Source organism: Chionomys nivalis, chromosome 10, assembly GCF_950005125.1.
Source record: "Chionomys nivalis chromosome 10, mChiNiv1.1, whole genome shotgun sequence".
NCBI classification, from domain to species: Eukaryota; Metazoa; Chordata; class Mammalia; order Rodentia; family Cricetidae; genus Chionomys; species Chionomys nivalis.
This window is the reverse complement of record NC_080095.1, coordinates 6,228,075-6,247,480: the sequence shown is the minus strand read 5'-3', so window position 1 is coordinate 6,247,480 and position 19,406 is coordinate 6,228,075. Positions and strand designations below refer to the sequence as shown.

Sequence of the window (19,406 nt, the reverse complement as noted above, 5' to 3'; positions counted from 1 at the left end):
TTAAGAATGTTTAAATGGGAGGTTATTTATGAAATATCCAAGAGTCTCAATTTTATTCTAGACTGAGCTGGTGGAAATAACCTAAACATGATTGGCACAGTTTTTTTCTAGCTCAGCTCATAGTTGTTTCAAGTGTCCATGATCTGTTTATGTAGTTTATCCCCAGTCTTAGACTCTTTGCCAGGTCTTCCACCATCCATCAAGTAGTGTCATTTAGAAACACTACCTGAGCTGATGGTTTTATTTTAATGTTAATAATTGCCTTTCTTTTTTTCTTTCATCCCTCCTTACTATTGATACTTCTATTTTTGTTGTTGTTGTTGTTTATTGGTTTTTGTTGTTATTTCTGAGACAGCTTCTTTCTGCTATGGAGCTCTGATTATACTTGAACTTGCTATATAGACCATGCTGGCCTTGTACTCACAGAAATTCGCCTGCCTCTGCCTCCCAAGGTGTGTGCCTCCATGCCTAGCAGCCATTTTATTGTTTTATTTTGAGTCAAGATCTCACTCTAACTCAAACTGGCCTAGAACTCACCAAGGTAGCCCAGGCTGGCCTCAAACTTATGTCAGTCCTCCTTACTTAGCCTGGTGCATCCTTAGATATAGATGTGAGCCGCCACACTTGGTGCATCCTTAGATACAGATGTGAGCCGCCACACCTGGTGCATCCTTAGATACAGATGTGAGCCGCCACACCTGGTGCATCCTTAGATACCGATGTGAGCCGCCACACCTGGTGCATCCTTAGATACAGATGTGAGCCGCCACACCTGGTGCATCCTTAGATACAGATGTGAGCCGCCACACCTGGTGCATCCTTAGATACCGATGTGAGCTGCCACATCTGGTGCATCCTTAGATAGCGATGTGAGCCGCCACACCTGGTGCATCCTTAGATACAGATGTGAGCCGCCACACCTGGTGCATCCTTAGATACCGATGTGAGCCGCCACACCTGGTGCATCCTTAGATACAGATGTGAGCCGCCACACCTGGTATATCCTTAGATACAGACGTGAGCTGCCACACCTGGTGCTTGTTTTTTAAAAACTGATTTTTAACTGTACTGACAATGACTAATGTGATTTCTTGTAGCTCTTTCATTCTGTACAGTCACCTCTTCATGAATTTATCAGCACTATTCAGTCCTGGTACAGGGACACTGCAGTCTACCATGGTGTACTTTCTACTCTGATTGCTGCACTTGTGGTTGAGATAAGTCATCAGCTGCAGAAGGTGAGGTATACTGATTATGAAACTGCCATGCTCTTGACTATCCCAGATGCTGTGCCTGCTTACAGTACGTGGTTAAGGTTTTCTAGTGCAAGCTGTTGGTGACGACTGTTTGCCAATTTCAGTACTTTGCCATTTAGCTGGTTGGGCATCTAGAGCCACGTGGAAACTGTGGAGCATATGCTAAGGGTATTGTCATTCCTGACTGCTATGGAACTAGGCGCTATGATGCGGATATGGTCTGCTGGTGCTAGGAGTTTTGAATGAATTGATAGTTTCTAAAGATTCTTCTTTGAAGAAATCAAGGATACTTGGGTAGACATTGCAGGACTGTTCCAGACTGAATTGGTGTACAATTGTTCATATCTCTGCATGCCTTTTTCTTTTTTCTTTTCATTTCTTAACTATAGGAAGCTTGAAGTTTTAAAAATGTACTTACTATGATTATGAATGTTTTCCTTCATGTGTATGTATGTGTGCCACGTGCATGCTTGGTGTGCACAGAGGCCAGAAGAAGGTATTGGGTCCCCTGCAAATGGAGTTACAAAGCTGTTATCAGCTGCTTTGTGGGTTCTGGGGACTGAACCTGGGTCCTCTGTAAGAGAAGAAAGCTCTCTTAGCAGTCAAGCCTTCTCTCTAGCTCTAGAAACTTGAAGTTTTGGTATCTTATTCTTCTGTCATAGCTAAGGTGAATGGAACACAGATTTAGTTTATTTTGTTACAGATTGATCTGCTCATTGTTGATATTTGAGCTAACACTGTCACTGAATTGCATGATCTTCTAGAGATGGTCATGTACTGCTTGACCATGGGCACTCTGAGAAGTGAAGATGCAAATTCTCACTGTGCCGCCCTGGTGTGGCTATACAGATGCCAGCACACTCAGTATAATGTTTTGGGACATTGTCAGATATACCATCCCTTGCTCCCAAAATGTTAGCACATTTCTGTGCAGCTCATGATCGAGTGTATATTACTTTGTTTTTGTGTGTATGAGTGTTTGCCTGCATGTGTGTGTGTGTGTGTGCGCATCTGTATAGCCACACCAGAGCGGCACAGTGAGAATTTGCATCCAGTGTGCATGCCTGATGCTTGTGGAGGTCAAAACAGGGCATTGGATTCCCTGGAACTGGAGTTAACAGATGATTGTGAACATCCCAGGTAGATGCTGGGAGCTGAACCTGGGTCCTCTGTACGAGAAACAAGTGCTCTTAACCACTGAGCTATTTCTCCAGTCTGAGAAATTATTATAATTATACAAATTTTGTAATATAAAAGACAAAAGATGTTCACTAAATTCTGAAATATTAATTAGGATTTATGGCTATCCTTCAAAGTGTAAAGAGAGATTATTTGGTTTACGAAAGTAATTGCTAGTTGACATAGCATAAACCTAGGATTAAGACTTAACTTCAGAAAGCCATGTAGCATTGGCAGCCTTTGGACAAACCCGGACCCTTTTCTGTATGCTGCTCTGCCTCTTTGCAGAACATTGCTGACTGGCCTGTCTTCTTGCAGTCTGTATTCTTGACTACAGATTGTTCCGTTTTTTCACTTTTTTTTGGTCAGTTCTTTTGTTGGGTTGCATACACATTTAAGATTACTGTCTCCTTTTAATGTTTTATTTCTGACTGTCCTATTATAAGATATCAGCTTCACGAAGTCTACATTGTTAACTTTGTAGCCAGCCTGGCTCCCTTAAGCTGCATGTGTGCACAGGCCCTCTGTATTTAGCTTTTACTGCTGATCTGTCTTTACAAGTAAGGTGTTGTAAGTGTGCTACATGAGTAGTTCTGTAAAACAGTCTGACAGTGTCTTCCTTTCATGGGGAGTGCTTATAACTCATCTGATATTAAAGCTGTGGATGTGCTTGGTCTTAAGATAATCACATTAGCATTTAAGAAAGGGATCCATGACTCCACAGTGCTGAGATCACAAGCAAGAGTTGCCATGCTCCGCTTTTACTATTGAATTTATCTTCCCTGTGGACTGGATCTTACTTAATTTCTCACCCTTCCTACTGAAGTGACTCTTTAATGCTGTTCCTCATGTTGTATTGTAGCCATAAAATTATTTCATTGCTACTTCATAACTGCAGTTTTGCTGCTGTTATGAACTGTAATGTAAATATGTGTGTTTTCTGATGGTCTTAGGTGACCCCTCTGAAAGGGCTGTTTGAACCCACAAAAGGGTCTCAGTTCACAGATTGAGAACTGCTTTAGTCTGAAACACCAGCATTCTAAGACTGAGATTCTAATCTGAGCTGAGAAGAACTGGTTAAGTTGACTTAGGATAAAAATATATTTTTATAGATGATATCAAGTTAAATAAAGGCCATTTGACTAAAGCCTTACTAAGTTTTATGTCCTTTATTTCTGTTACAATGAGTAAAATGTTCTTGTGGAAAATAATAAAGAAATTTGTAATTAACTGTAGTGAATAAAGCTTGTTATTTCTGAATTGCTTTGGTCAGATATAAGAGAACCCAGATCAATGTGAACCAAGCTGTCAATCTGGGGTAATTATAATATACTGATTTGGAATTTTCCTAGGTTTCTGATATAGAAGATCTGACCACACCGCAATGTCCTGCTGACCTTCCTCCATTTTCAAGGTGTTTAGTTGGTGTAATAATGAAGTCTTTGGATGTGGTCAGGTAATTGTCTTCTCTCTTTGATCTTGGTACAACCCTATCTGTATTTTTTTTAGTGCCCTGTGATTATTACTTTTTATTCTCAGATTATCAAAGGTATTTTTTACCCACATGTGAAAAGCATCCCATAGTTTTTCTTCATTTTATGAGTGATGGAACTGCTTATGTTAAACTTTCATACAGAACCATTACTTTCTATAAACTATTGTATCCATTTAAATAGTTTTTAGTTATGTTTATCACAACCAAATTTTGCTGATGGAAAAAAAATGTGTGTACAAAAATACTTCTTACTGTGTGTTCTAGTTTTCTTGTCTTGTCATTAGCCGTCTTAGCCGCGGCGGATTTGTAGTTCCAGGGTAGGGTATGAGGATTAGAAATGTTAGATAGGAGGAACAGAGATAAGAAAGAAACACAGAGACACAGGACAGTCATGGGAGGGCAACTCAGGGAATACTGAATGCTGAATTTTGCCCATATTTATTTTCCATAGACTTTTATACTCCAAAACAATGGGGGCGGGGGGAAGAAGGCAAAAGACTGCTTTAACAATGGACAACCAGAACAGTTAATTGCTCCAGTACTTGAGACATCAAGCCCTTAATTCCCGAGCAAAACATTTAATGTTTGGGGGTAGTGAACCCACTCTAGACCAAGTACCCTTCAGGTATCCACTCCCTAATTCAAACCTCATATTTCAAAAGAAGCAGAGTATGTTTGAATTCTCTGACCTTCAGTCAGAGTGGAGTGGACCCGCCTTTATTGGCCATCTTAATGTTGAAAGCACCAAGTAACCACAGCCTAGGTCAGGATCTCTTTGTTTTGTAGCCACACCTGCTGTCAGCAACTTTGAAAGAGCACAAATATGCTCAAACTCTCTATCCTTCAGACAAAGGAAAATAGGCTCATATTTTTGGGTCGCCGCATTCTCTGTTGCTTTAACACTAATCAAAATTAGCTTGAGGAGGAAAAGATTTATTTGGTTTTCAGGTTATAGTCCATCATGGAGAAAAGTCATGGCAGGGATTGAAAGCAGACCATTTTGAAACACTGCTTTCCATGACTTGCTCAGCTTGCTTTCTTATACAACTCAGGACCATCTGTGCAAGGATGGTGCCACCCACCCACGTTATCTTGGCCCTCCAAAGAAAATGTATTGTAGGCATCTCCACAGGTCAGTCAATTAAGGTCCTGTCTTCCCATAAGACTTCAAAAAAAGTCAAAAACTTAGTAACAAATTGACCCATTGTAAGCTTGACAGACACACACATACCACTATTAAACCATGACTTTTTCTTTCTTGTTTATCCCCAAGATTTCACGTTTATATCACACCATAAAACATGGTATGACTTTGAAAGTCCCAGTGTTAACATCAAAACTCCATGGTACTTAAAATTTTCAACACCTTGAAAGTCCAGTTTCTTTCTTCAAAAACATGTAACATTTCTTTAACTGTGGGCACCTAAACAACAACAAAAACCAAGTTAAATGCTTTTGTTTTTACAAGAGGGAAGAGGCAGGGCATAACAACAATAATGCTTAAACAAAACCAAAAATCTGTCAGTTTAGTTCCAGATCTTGCAGCTCAATATCTGATATAACTGGAATTCCTGGGCTCCAAAGGATGTGTCTAGTAGTCTCAGGCTAACTTTCTGCAATACCTGCTGTTGTCCTGGGTGGTTGTCCCAAGGTCCTGGCATCTCCAGTATCTTGAGTCTCTGTTGTAGCTGAGACTTCACCTTCACCAATGTCCTCCTGGCCTCTCTATGCAGGGATTCCAACTTTGCCATAAGGTGCCAAGCTTTGACTGTTCCCTGTGACCCTTTTATGCCTTCAGAAGTAGATCCTGTGGAAAACTCTTATACGTTAACAAGTTTGGCAACTGGCTTGGGTTGCAGCATTGCTCCAGCTCCTCCTCCCCCAGTTAGACTCATCTTCTCTGTGCTGACCTTGTGGAAGTACTTTCCAGATTTTACCTCATGATGCTAGGCTCTTATTAATCACAGCCGAGTCTTCAGCTCCAGCTAACCAGCATCATTTGTTTCAGTAGCACCAAAGTTTTTATTTCTACAGTTTCTGAATTCAAATTTTATCCCATAAACAACCCTTGGTTCTTCCGTCCATTCACTTGACTAGGATTCTAGGGTTTGTAGTAGTCCACAAGGAACTGAAGATATAGAGGGATTTATTTTTCAGACTTTGAACACAGTGGCACTGAATGGTGTGAATACATTTCTTGAAAGCTTAATTGCATCATTCCGAGGGCTGTGGATTGCCTTTCAGCAGTCTATTAAATATCTCTTATGTTCCTGTTCTCCTGTGCATACTATTTGGTTTTTAGCATTCCATCTGTAAGAACTGACATGTATAATACATAAAGGGGAGTACCTTAGGCAATTTCTCATGTTACCTGAAAAGTGGTATTGATGATTGTGGGTAAACCTCACTTGTGTTTATTTATTTATTTATTTATTTTTTTAATCATGTATTGGGATGTGGAGTAATTTCAAATGTTTGCTGATTCCACAGGTCATTTTTGGATGAACTAAAGGCTTGTGTAACCTCTGGTGATATTGAAGGCATTGTGTGCCTCACAGCTGTTCTGCATATTATTTTGGTTATTAACAAAGGTTGGTTACATTTTTTCTCCTTCATCTTGTACGTTACTGCTTATGTCCTTGTTTGTTGCTACTGTTAGAGAAGTTTGGGATTTGACCTGTTTCACCCTTTTCTCTGCCAGCACAGAAGCAGCTTCCCACAACCTTTTCACCCTTGTTCCCTAGTGTTCTCTGAATACAGTGCAGTCCACTGTCCCTGCCATTGCATGAGCTGTTCTGAATCGTAGCTCCTGTCTGCCTTTCACTTTCACTCTTGGGTGCCTGTAAATATCACTGAGTCCCTTCCTTCTTCCCTCCCCTCCCTTCCCTTCCTCTCCTCTTTCCTCCCTTTTCCTCCCCTCCCCTCTTGTCTTGTGTAGCCTTGCTAAGTGATCTATCACTGAACTATGTAACCAGCTCCCTCTTTAATTTTGAGGCAGGGTCTGACTAACATACCTAGGTTGGCCATGAACTCACTCTGCAATCCAGACGGGCCTTGAACTTGGAGTTTTCCTGTCTTAGCCTTGCTAGTTGCTGGGATTACAGGTCTGAACCACTACACCTCAGAATTGAATTTCTCTTGATTTGCCCAGTGTTACTTATGTTTAAAAATCTGGGCGAGCCCTGTAGCAAAGGCCTGTAGCCCCAGCTACTCAGGAAGCTGAGGTGTGAATAGTGTTCAAACTTAGGAGTTTGGTCAATCTTAGTGAAATCCAGTATCAAAACTATTTCTAAAATTTATTTTTTTAAACAGTGGGCATGTTGGCATCATGCCTCTTGAATACTTGACTAATTTGAAAGTAGTACTGGGAAAATATTTGGCAATACTTATAAAATGTCAGCTCAGTGTAAAGTCCAGTGTCATCCTTGCAGGCTGACTGACTATATTCAAGTTCCCATATTTTTGGTTAAGTTCTACTGATGTTAAAATGTCTTTCAATTTTAGCACTTTGCAGGTAAAGATCTCTTATGCCTACCACATCTGTGAAGATTTACAAAGCTTGAGTACCTTTCACCCACATGTTTAGGACAAAGAATTTCTTCAGAATTTGGGAGTTTATAGATTTTGTACTATTTATGTAAAACATACTGCTTGAGAATTCCCGAATTGAAAATTTAAAATCGGAAACACATATAAGTAGGACAAAAAGTTTTGAATTTTAGAATATAGCAAATTACAGTTTTTGGTATTAGGTACTCAGTCTATGATGCTTTTAAAAAGTTTTCAGGCCCAGTTAAAAGGCTTGTGTGAGGGACGTCCCCTGATTTAGAGGCACAGAGCACTTGTGTTCTGCAGAGCAAAGGACATACCTCATTGAGGAGATGTAAGCATGTATGTGAGGTGCTGAGTACCTGCAGTGGGAAATAGCATGATTAATAAAAATCCAGAGACAGATAACTGGGGTTCAACCTGATGGTCAGAAGAGCAAAACAGCCAGCCATTGTCTCTTACCTGTACCTCAGTCTGAAATGGTGATCCTACCTCTAGGAATCTCAGAATGAGACTGTGTCTGAGAGCTGTCTCCTCCCGTTTTATATTCCCCTGTAGGTCTGGGATTAAAGGTGTGTGCACTACTACTGCCCAGTTTCTGTAGCAAACTAGTGTGGCTACTGGGATTAAAGGTGTGTGTCATTGCTGCCTGGTCTGTAAGGCTGATCAGTGGGGCTGTTTTACTCTCTGATCTTCAGGCAAGCTTTAGTTATTAAACTACAAATAAAACTACAATAGATTAATGTGATTTGTGCTGGTTGTCACTCTTTTCTGGTGATTCTCCACACATAGCAGATGTACTCTCACAGCATCTCTGTGGAAGGGATAATTGTCCTACAGTCAGCCGGGGTTAACTTGGGAGAAACAAGACCACAGATAACTGACCACATGTGCACAGCAGAGAATGTTATATATAGTGATGGTGAGAACTTCTTTTTTTTTTTTTTGATTTTTCGAGACAGGGTTTCTCTGTGGTCTTGGAGCCTGTCCTGGAACTAGCTCTTGTAGACCAGACTGGTCTCCAACTCACAGAGATCCGCCTGCCTCTGCCTCCCAAGTGCTGGGATTAAAGGCGTGCACCACCACCGCCCCGCCTGAGAACTTTTTTTCAATGTAATCTTCAATGTAATCTTCTTACAGGTAAACATAGAAGTGCAAAGCTGAAGGAGGTTGTAGAGACTGTGAACAGAAAGCTGAAGACATTTATGGAGATCACTTTGGAAGAGGATAGTCTAGAAAGGTAAATGTGAGACTTACTCGACCGAGAGCTGGGTATGTTTGGGACTGCTCTTTTATTCAGTTCATTAGAGCCAGGGGATTAGAAGCAGTTGTAAGGTTGGAGATTATGGTCATTTGAATGAGAATGGCCCCCATACTTAATGTGATTGAATGCTTGGTACCCAGTTGGTAGAATTGTTTGGAAAGGATTAGGAGGTGTGGCCTTGTTGGAGGAGGTGTATTATTGGGGGTGGGCTTTGAGATTCCAGGCCACTTCCAGTTAGCTCCATCTTTGTTTATGCATGTGGATCATATGTAAACTCTCAGCTTCTGCTCCAGTACCATGCTTGCTGCAATGATTCCTGCTATTGTGAACGCTAATCTTCTGGAACTGTGACCCTGTAAATTAAATGCTCGCTTTTATAAATTGCCTTGGTCATGATGCTTTGTTGTGTCAATAGAACAGTGACTAAGACAGATGTTTCTGATGTACAAATGCTTTTCAGAAACAAAAGAAAATCATTTGTGAAATTTTGCTATAGAAAAGAAAGAACATTTACCCCAATTTACAATTATCAAATGAGACATTGTTTTTGGCTAATTTGCTTCATTTGAAAGCCACAGGTATTTTCCAAGTATTAATGTAGGTCTGTCTTAAGAGTGTCAAGCAAGGTTCATTCCTAGCCCTTCGTGATATTATAGGGTGCCCACCAGAGAAGAAAACTCAGACTTAGTCTTTAGCCAATTGAAAATCTTCATTCCCACTGCCTGGAAATATACTCAGTTGTTTGGGACCCCAGTGTAGCACCAAGCGCATAGAGTAAGGGGTTTCCACATCCTGGTATCTTCCTCCACAGCTTCAGGAGGAGGTTTTGCACAAGCAAGTAGTTCAGCAGATGCTGAGATAAACAGGTAGCCGGAGAAGGAGGTCCTGTACAAACAAGCAGTTTAACAGACTCTAAGATAAGTTAGCTGGGGCATCTTGACCTTAGGTTCCTAGAATAGAGTTGTATAATTTTCCTCCTGGCTTCATATCGAGGAGATCAAATTCTAGTTAAACCTAAAATGGCCTTAAAAAATACAAGATGGAGGAACCTGTGCATTGTTTTGCCCTGTCTTTTCTTTCTTCCTAGGAAATTTTTGGTTTCTCAGACTGCTGTTGACAAGTATGTTCCTGAGCCATTTTCCTCTCCAGGACATCTGTGCTGTTTATACGTGTAGTGGAGAGATCAATTGTTCCAGGCGTTTCACTAGGCAGTCTTAGTGGGAAGCAGACCATGCATACTGTTTAGCTGTCCTCTGCTTTGCAGAGAGCCTTTCATAATCCTAGATTGCTGTTCTATGTATACATTTGTGAAGTGTTCCTTATGTGGACTTGTTACATAGGCATACATACTAAATGCTTACTTAACTAGGATTTAGGTTTACAAATGATTTTGACAATTGAAATATTATAGTGAATGAAAGGATTAGTGAATACGTTTCTAGCCCATTCTAATTTTTAGTATTCTTAGCAAAATGGGTCTTTGTTAGCATAACTAGGAACTATCCATAAAAATGATAAAAAAAATTATTTTTTTGAAATTTATTTCAATTATTTTTACTTTGGTGATGCTGGGAATTGAACTTACTGCTTCCTACATACATACATATACACATATAATTATATAATATATGCATATACATACACATACACACACAGACACTCTGCCACTTAATTAGCTCTCCAACTCATTTAAAAATTTTAAAACATTAGTTTTATTTTTCCCAGTCATCAGAGTCTTAGCCAATTAATTGGTAGTTTTCTATGCTGTTGTAGTTTGAACATTTATAACAAGCCAATACTTGGAATGCACTTAGAATGTCGAAGTGACTACATGGTATATCAGTCACATGAAATGATGACGTTGAGCTGTGTGCTCACAACAATACACTCTTAGCTGTACAGCCTTGTTTTGGGGGAGTCTGTCCTTTCCAAGCACTTCTCCCCCTTCATTCATCTCTCTCTTTTCACACACCAGTCATGTCTTCCTCAGCAGAAGACTCCTCTGTGTTAAATTCACACAAAACCTTACCTATGTGCAAGACAGAATAGGCATTCAGGGGCCGTAGACCGAGCTGATTTGTAAAAAGTAGTGTGTTTCGGAAAGCTGTTTCAGGATTTCAGACTTGTGCCAAGCAGCTCTGTGTGTATGACATATTAGTGATGGGGATTACAGTTTAGGAAGTCCTTACTGCTTCTTGTGCTATATGGCTTATTGATTTTGTAAATTATAGATAACTGATAGCTGTAAGGAATAATATTTCGAGAATAAATAGGATGGGGATATTAAACATGAAAGTAATAGAATACATGTGACTTGAAAGCAGAAGAGAGGCTGAAGGAGAAAGCAGGAGGGAAGCAGGGGAAGAGGAAATTGGAGGAAGAAGATCCATGTGAAAGTGTATGTGAAAGTGCTATAAATTGATAGGTGAATTCATTATATAAATGGTATAATAGAATTCACATGTAACGTATGCATACCCTCTTGTTTACTTTAAAAATCACCTTTAGATTATTGACAGTACAGTGTGAATTGTGTCCTTTGCTAAGCACTACAGTATAAGAAAAAAATCTGCATGTGTTCAGTACAAATTGGGCTTTTTAAAGAAAGAAATGTTTTCAATGTGTATTGTTCTTTTTATGGATGTGGAGACCATGGATACAGAGGGATGACTGTATTAGATCTTTTAATACTGAACAATTCTTGCAATGTTAGAATAATTTAGTGGACTTAGTTTTTAAAAGACTTAACTCTTAGGAAAACTGACCTGAAGGTACAGAGAGTTTCCGTGTGTTCCCTGTCCCAGTATATGCTTGCTGTCTCTCACTGTTTATATCCTAAACCATAGCAACAGACTTGTTAAAAGTGGATTAGCAGGCATTGACATATCAGTATCACTCAGAGGCCCTAGCTTATATGAGGTTTCATATTTGGTTTTGTATCTTCTGAGGGTGGTATAAGATCTAGAGTTAGGAAGCCAAAGAACCTAGGGTTTTGATATAGAAGAGATGAAGAATTGCCCTAGCTCCAGAAGAGAGTTCCTCTATATAGGGTGAGGACTTAACCTTCTTAGTTCACTGTTTAAGCACTAATCTGTTCTACATACACCCTCTTAGACACATGAAGAAATAGTGCTGGGCTGGAGAGATGGTTCAGCGGTTAAGAGCATTGCCTGCTGTTCCAGAGGTCCTGAGTTCAATTCCCAGCAACCACATGGTGGCTCACAACCATCTGTAATGAGGTCTGGTGCTCTCTTCTGACCTGTAGGCATATGCACAGAATATTGTATACATAATAAATAAATAAATATTAAAAAAAAAGAAATAGTTCTGTGCCAACTGTTTGAGCATCCCTTAACTAAACTGAAAAACAGAAAATTAACCTTCACTCTACTGAAAAATATCTCACTCATTTCCAAGTTCAAGGAGTTTGAATAAAGTTGCTCTTAATATTGTGCCGGCTAGGTTCTTGTAAACTTGTCAAAAATCAGGTGTTCATAGGTGTGTAGATTAACATCAGGGTCTTCAATTAAATTCCACTGGTCCACTTGTCTGTTTTTATGCCAATACCAAGCAGTTTTCATTACTATAGCTCTATAGTAGAACTTGAAATCAGGGTTGGTGATAGCTCCAGAGGTTCCTTTCTTGTACAGAATTATTTTGGCTATCTTGGGTTTTTTGTTTTTCTATATGAAGTAGAGTATTGTTCTTTTGAGGTCTATGAAGAATTGTTTTGGGATTTTGATGGGGATTGCATTGGATCTGAGGATTGCTTTTTTTTTTTTTAGGTAAAATTGCCATTTTTATTATGTTGATCCTACCTATCTAAGAGCATGGGAGATCTCTCCATTTTCTGATATTTTCATTTTCTTTCTTTCTTTCTTTCTTTCTTTCTTTCTTTCTTTCTTTCTTTCTTTCTTTCTTTCTTTTTTTCTTGGATTTTTCGAGACAGGGTTTCTCCATAGCTTTTTGGTTCCTGTCCTGGAACTAGCTCTTGTAGACCAGGCTGGCCTCGAACTTACAGAGATCAGCCTGCCTCTGCCTCCCGAGTGCTGGGATTAAAGGCGTGCGCCACCACTGCCCAGCTTCATTTTCTTTCTTCAAACACTTAAAGTTCTTTTCATACAGGTCTTTCACTTGAGTTACCCCAAGATATTTCATGTTATTTGTGGCTATTGTAAAGGGTGATGTTTCTCTGATTTCTTTCTCAGCCCTTTTATCATTTGTATATAGAAGGACTACTGAGTTTTTTGAGTTGATCCTGTATCCTACCACATCACTAAAGGTGTTTATCAGTTGTAGGATTTCCCTGGTACAAATATGGGGGCCACTTATGTATACTATTATATAATCTGCAGATAGCGGGAAAGTTTGGCTTCTTTCCTTCCAATTTGTATCCCCTTGATCTCCGTTTGTTGTCTTACTGCTCTAGCTAAAACTTCGAGTACTATGTTGAATAGATATGAAGAAAGTGGACAGTCTTTTTCCTGATATTAGCGGAATTGCTTTGAGTTTCTCTCCATTTAATTTGATGATGACTGTCAATATATATTACTTTTATTATGTTTAGGTATCTCTAACATAACTTTTATTATGTTCCTTGTATCTCTGATCTCGCCAAGACCTTTTTCATGAAAGGGTGTTGGATTTTTGTCAAGGCTTTTTCAGCATCTAATGAGATGATCATATGTCTTCAGTTTATATTGTGGATCACATTGATAGATTTTTGTATGTTGAACCATCCCTGCATCTCTGGGATGAAGCCAACTTGATCATGGTGGATGATGTTTTTGATGTGTTCTTGGATTTGGTTTGCCAGTATTTTATTGAATATTTTTGCATCATGCAAATCTTCATGAGGGAGATTGGTCTGTAATTTTCTTTCTTAGTTGAGTCTTTGTGTGGTTTGGGTATCAGGGTAGCTGTAGCCCCATATAAAAAGAGTTTGACAGCATTTATTCTGTTTCTATTATGTGGAACACTTTGAGAAGTATAGGTATTAGCTATTATTTGAAGTTATGGTAGAATTCTGCACGGAAACCATCCAGCCCTGGGTTTTTTTGAGTTGGGAGACTTTTGATGACTGTTTCTATTTCCTTGCAGGTTATAGATCCATTTAAATTGTTCACCTGGTCTTGATTTAATTTTGGTATGTGGTACCTATCCAGAAAATTGTTCATTTCTTTTACATTTTTCAGTTTCATGGAGTACAAGTTTTTATTGTATGACCTAATGTTTTCCTCTGTGTCTATCATTTCTGATTTTGTTAATTCGGATGTTCTCTTTCTGCCTTTTGATTAGTTTGGATAAGGAAGGGTTTGTCTATCTTGTTGATTTTCTCGGAGAACCAGGTCTTTGTTTCATTGATTTGTATTGTTTTCTTTGTTTCTGTTTTATTCATTTCAACCCTCATTTTGATTATTTCCTGTCGTCTACTCCTCTGGGTGAGTCTTCTTTTTGTTCTAGAGTTTTCAGGTATGCTGTTAAGTCACTAGTGTGAGATTTCTTCATTTTCTTTATCTAGGCACTTAGTGCTCTTCGTACTGCTTTCATAGTGTTCCATAGGTTTAGGACATTCATTTTTTGTTGTGCATTCACTTTTGTTGAATTCTCGGAAGTCTTTAATTTCTTTCTTTATTTCTTCCTTGAACAAGGGTTGATTCAGTTGAGCATTGTTTAATTTCTATGAATTTGTAGGCTTTCTGCCATTAGTGGTGTTGTTGAATTCTAACTTTAAGCTATGGTGATCTGATAAGATACAGGGGATTATTCCTTTTTTTTGGTATCTGTTGAGTTTGCTTTGTGACTGAGTATGTGATCAATTTTAGAGAACGTTCCATGAGGTGCTGAGAAGAAGGTATATTCTTTTGTGTTTGGGTGAAATGTTCTGTAGATGTCTATTAAGTCCATTTGAGTCATGACATCTATTAGTTCTCCTATTTCTCTGTTAGGTTTTTGTGTAGCAGACTTTTCTATTGGGGAGAGTGAGGTGTTGAAGTCCTCTACTGTAAGTGTGTGGGGTTGATGTGTGATTTAAGCTTTAGTAATGTTTCTTATACATATGTGGGTGCTCTTGTGTTTGGGGCATAGATAATCAGAATTGAGACTGCATCTAGATGGATTTTTCCCGTGATATGTGTTAGGTACCAGGATAGCTACACCTGCTTGCTTCTTAGGTCCATTTGATATAATGGACAATGAGGACTACTGAGAACTCAAGAACAATGGCAATGGGTTTTTGATCCTACTGCACGTACTGGCTTTGTGGGAGCCTAGGCAGTTTGGATGCTCACCTTACTAGACCTGGATGGAGGTGGGTGGTCCTTGGACTTCCCACAGGGCAGGGAACCAGGATTACTCTTAGGGATGATGAGGGAGGGGGACTTGATGGGTGGGGGATGGGAGGTGGTGGCGGGGAGAAGGCAGAAATCTTTAATAAATAAATAAACAATAAAAAAAGAAAGAAAAAAAGGAAGAAAGAAAAGAAACAAGCAAATAAATAATCAAACGAAAAATCAAAGATAAAAAAAGGAAATCTTTTTCTAATCCTTTACTCTGAGGTAATGTCTTCTTTGAGGTTGGGCGTGGTTTTTTGTATGTAGCAGAATGATGGATCCCGTTTTCATATCCATTCTGTCAACCTGTGTCTTTCTATAGGTGACTTGAGTCCATTGATATTAAGAGATATTAACAACCAGTGATTGTTTATTCCTGTTATTTTTCTGATAGTATTTGCGTGTTTCCTGATGTGAGCTTACCTGTTACCTGTGTTTTAGTGGAGTTTTCCTTCTAGTATTTTCTGTAAGGCTGAGTTTGTGGATAGGTATTGTTTAAATTTGGCTTTGTCATGGAATATCTTGTTTTCTCTGTCTTTGGTGATTGAAAGCTTTGCTTGGTATAGTAGTCTGGGCTTGTATCTGTGGTCTCTTTTTCTGCACCACATCTATATCTAGGACTTTCTGGTTTTCAGAGTTTCCATTGAGAAGTCAGGTGTAATTCTGATATGTCTGCCTTTATATGTTCATTGGCCTTTTTTCTTTGCAGCTCTTAATATTTTTTCTTTATTCTGTATGTTTAATGTTTTGATTATTATATAGTAAAGGGTCATTTTTTTTCTAGTTTAGTCTCTTTGATGTTCTGTAAGCCTTTTGTACCTCGATAGGGATATCCTTCTTAGGTTGGGAAAGTTTTCCTCCCTAATTTTTTTAATATATGTTCTGTGCCTTTGAGCTGTAGTTCTTCTTCTTCTATCCCTACTATTCTTAGGTTTGGTCTTTTCATGGTGTCCCAGAATTCCTGGATGTTTTGTGTTAAAGATTTGTTGGACTTAACATTTTCTTTGACTGATGAATCTATTTCCTTTATCATATCTTCAATGCCCGAGATTCTCTCTTCCATCTCTTATATTGTATTGATTATGCCTGCATCTGTAGTTGCTGTTCGTTTGCCCAGATTTTCATTTTCCAGAATTCCCTCAGTTTGTGGTTTCTTAATTGACTCTATTTCTGTTTTCAAGTTTTGAACTGTTTGAGCTGTTTGCTTCACCTGTTTGATTTTTTTTCTTTGTTTTTTTGACTTTCTTTAAGAGATTTATTGATTTCTTCTAATTTTCATTGTCTTTCCCTCTATTTCTTTAGAGGAATTTTTCATTTCCTCTTTAAGAGTCTCTGTTATCTTTATAAAGTTGTATTAAAGGTCATTGTCTTCTTCTTCTAGGTTAGGATGTTCAGGTCTTCTGTTGTAGGACCCCTAGGTTCTGGTGCTGCCATATTTTTATGTTGAATGTGTTCTTACACTGCCATCTGCCCATCTCTTCCTCCAGGGGGTGCAGGTGGGGCCTGTGCTTCAGGGAGTCCCTCTTCCTCCAATTGGTAAAGGTGGGGTCTGTGGCTTAGGTGGTGGCTCTTCTTCCAGGTACAGGCAGGTCCATGCCTCTAGACGCTAATATCAGACGCTGATATGTTCTGGTTCTCTTCCAGGTGTAGTCAGGGCCAAGACTCCGGTGGTCACAGATGAGGTGGGGGAATGGTTGCGCATGTGGGCATGCTGTTCCAGAGTGTTTGGGGTTTGGTGGGGCCTGGGATGTGCCTCCCAGGGCTAGGGCCTAGAGAGCAGAGCCCTCCGACTGGGAACCCAGACAGTCATCTTTCTCCAGGCAGTCTGGGTCAAGGCTCTGGTGGATGCAGATGTGGTGGGGGATGGTTGCACGTGTGGGCACCACAGTGTTTTAGTTGTATAATAATTCTTTAAATTGTGTAACATTTATCTTCGACCTTGATATTTCTTTGACATTTGATATTTGTTTCTACATATAAGCATTAGGAATTTTGTCAGTATCACATAATTCACTGCGGTTTTTATCAAGATTGAACTAAATCTGACAGAGTTGGGAAAGAATGTAATCTTGGCACTATTGAGTCTTCCTACCCATGAACATAGACTAGCTCTTCATTTGAGTGAAAATCTCTTAAAATTGTGATTTCATAGTAAATTTTATTTAAGACTGGCTTTATGTCAGATCACCACAACTGCTGCTTTACTGTGCTGCTCTGTTTGTTTATCTTGTTTAAACGAAAGAAACCACATGCAAGTTGGAACAGAAAGCTCAAAGTTAAGATTTTGTTTGTTGTTTTTCAAGACAGTAATAACTCTGCCTGTCTTGGAACTCACTGTGTAGACCAGGCTAGCCTCAAACTTCACCGAGACCTACCTGCCTCTGTCTCTCATGTGCTGGACTAAAGGCGTGTGGCACCACTGCCTGGATAAAGTTAAGAATTTATAATGGAATTGGATTTTAATGGAATAGAGGATTATTCACTAATGAGAAAGAACTCTGAAAAGTTAAAGGATTACAGGGAAACAGAGCAACCCAACTCTAGGGGCTGTAGAGCCCAGGCTGGGATCTAGAGGGCCTTTTCTGCTGGCCCAACACTAACCATGGTGCTAAGCTAGAGCCCTGAGCCTATCTGTGGCTCAGTAGAGGAATGGACAGAGTATCCTGGCAAAGTTTCCTTCCTCTGACAATTCAACCCCAATTAGAGCACTCGAGTGTGCGAGTCAGTTTGAAAGTTGTGAAGGAAATACTTTTAAACTGTTGACTATTTACTAAGGTGTTTAATGCAGTTGGACTTTGCTACTGTATACTTTAGGAAGAAAGCTTAGTTCTGGGAACTTGTATGGCCCATAACCTGCTGCAGAGATGACAAGTTAACCATTGCATTTTGGAAAGTATTCCAGTCGTATTGACCGACAGATGTTGGGACTACAAGCTACCAGTGTTGTTTCCATGGAATGCAGCAACAGTCCCAGCATATGTCAGCGTGTTTTTGTTAGAATCTTGTTTGTTGAGTGGTGCAGACCATTCTGAAGATGAAAGGGAAGCCCTTCTTGTTAGTGCCCTTTACTTGTACTCACGCTTACCTCATCAAAGGACCTGAACATAAACACATGCATTGTGTTCATCTCCATGGCTTCTACAATTTTCGGTCATGAGCTATCCTCTCTACTGAACCAACTGCCAGTGGAGAGCATTCTCTTGAAGAAGATGCCCGTGCTTGGTGGGGCTCAGTTTTCTCTCCAGTAGTTCTGGTGTTTTGTTGGCTAGCCTGTTGGGTTCAGAATAAAGTTGCTGCTATTGTACTTTAATTGCTTCCCTTTAGCATATGCTGAGTTGGGCATAAAACACGAAAACCTTAAAAAACACTAACATTTACTAACACACTGTTGCAATGAAATACCAAGCATTTTGTATTTATCACTTTCATCATCAGTATGAAGAAGGTAGAATGTGTTTGTAATTCAAGGTTATGGAAATATATTGAGATCTGTGTCCATCACGGATGTTTACTAGTGAGTTGATGGGCTGGAATCCCATGGCATACAAGTACTTGCCAAAATTGAGTACACTGTACGTGGGCTACCAGTGCCCTTGCTGTGAAAGTCTAGGAGGGCTTACTGATCAGTATCGATAAGTAGGCGTTCATTCATTTGTTCCTCTCTGGAATTTTAGTAGTCCTTTTAAAGGGTGATTCTGCAGCAGGATGCTTTTATAGCCTGCTTAGGAGTGTTCCTGTTGTCAGCTCTGAGTGGACTTGTGTAGATAATTGAAAGCAATTCACTCACAAGTACTCCTACTTTTAAATAATTCTGACATTATTCTTCTGTCCTCATGTCCATGTTCCTGGCATGTGGTGTTGCAGGGAAGGAAGGACTGTATGTCCTCCCTGCTTAGGCTCAAGAGCTGAGGTGTCACATTCTCTCTGGGTCACTTGTCTAATGACATGTACATTTAGACCCAAGACTCACAAGTCTCTTTGTCTGAGGTTTTGCCCCTTTCCTTGCCTTGTTGAGACCGTATGTCCTCTCTACTTTGTCCCTTTAATTGCCGTTATATGATGGCTAGTGTATTCCTGCTTTGTAGTAATAAAAGTGGTGGGGCTGCGTCCCCGGCACCCGGCCGCCAGCATGGCTAGCTTATGCCCTGAAAGTTATACACGGAAACTGTATTCTTTTGAACACTGCCTGGCCCATTAGTTCCAGCCTCTTATTGGCTAGCTCTTACATATTGATCTAACCCATTTCTAATATTCTATGTAGTACCACGAGCTGGCTTACCAGGAAAGATCTTAACCTGCGTCTGTCTGGAGTGGGAGAATCATGGCGACCG

General features: G+C 39.7%; 1 protein-coding gene across 3 annotated transcripts in view; it reads left to right on the top strand.

Moving 5' to 3' along the window:
* Nucleotides 1-19,406, top strand: part of Ncapg2 (non-SMC condensin II complex subunit G2) — a 63,603-nt gene that overhangs the window by 39,084 nt on the left and 5,113 nt on the right. For all 3 annotated transcript variants that reach the window (XM_057783216.1, XM_057783215.1, XM_057783217.1), the window contains 4 exons: nucleotides 1,098-1,238; nucleotides 3,788-3,891; nucleotides 6,421-6,521; nucleotides 8,620-8,719. In XM_057783216.1, coding sequence (XP_057639199.1) covers nucleotides 1,098-1,238; nucleotides 3,788-3,891; nucleotides 6,421-6,521; nucleotides 8,620-8,719 — 446 coding nt within the window. The remainder of the gene's footprint in view (nucleotides 1-1,097; nucleotides 1,239-3,787; nucleotides 3,892-6,420; nucleotides 6,522-8,619; nucleotides 8,720-19,406) is intronic.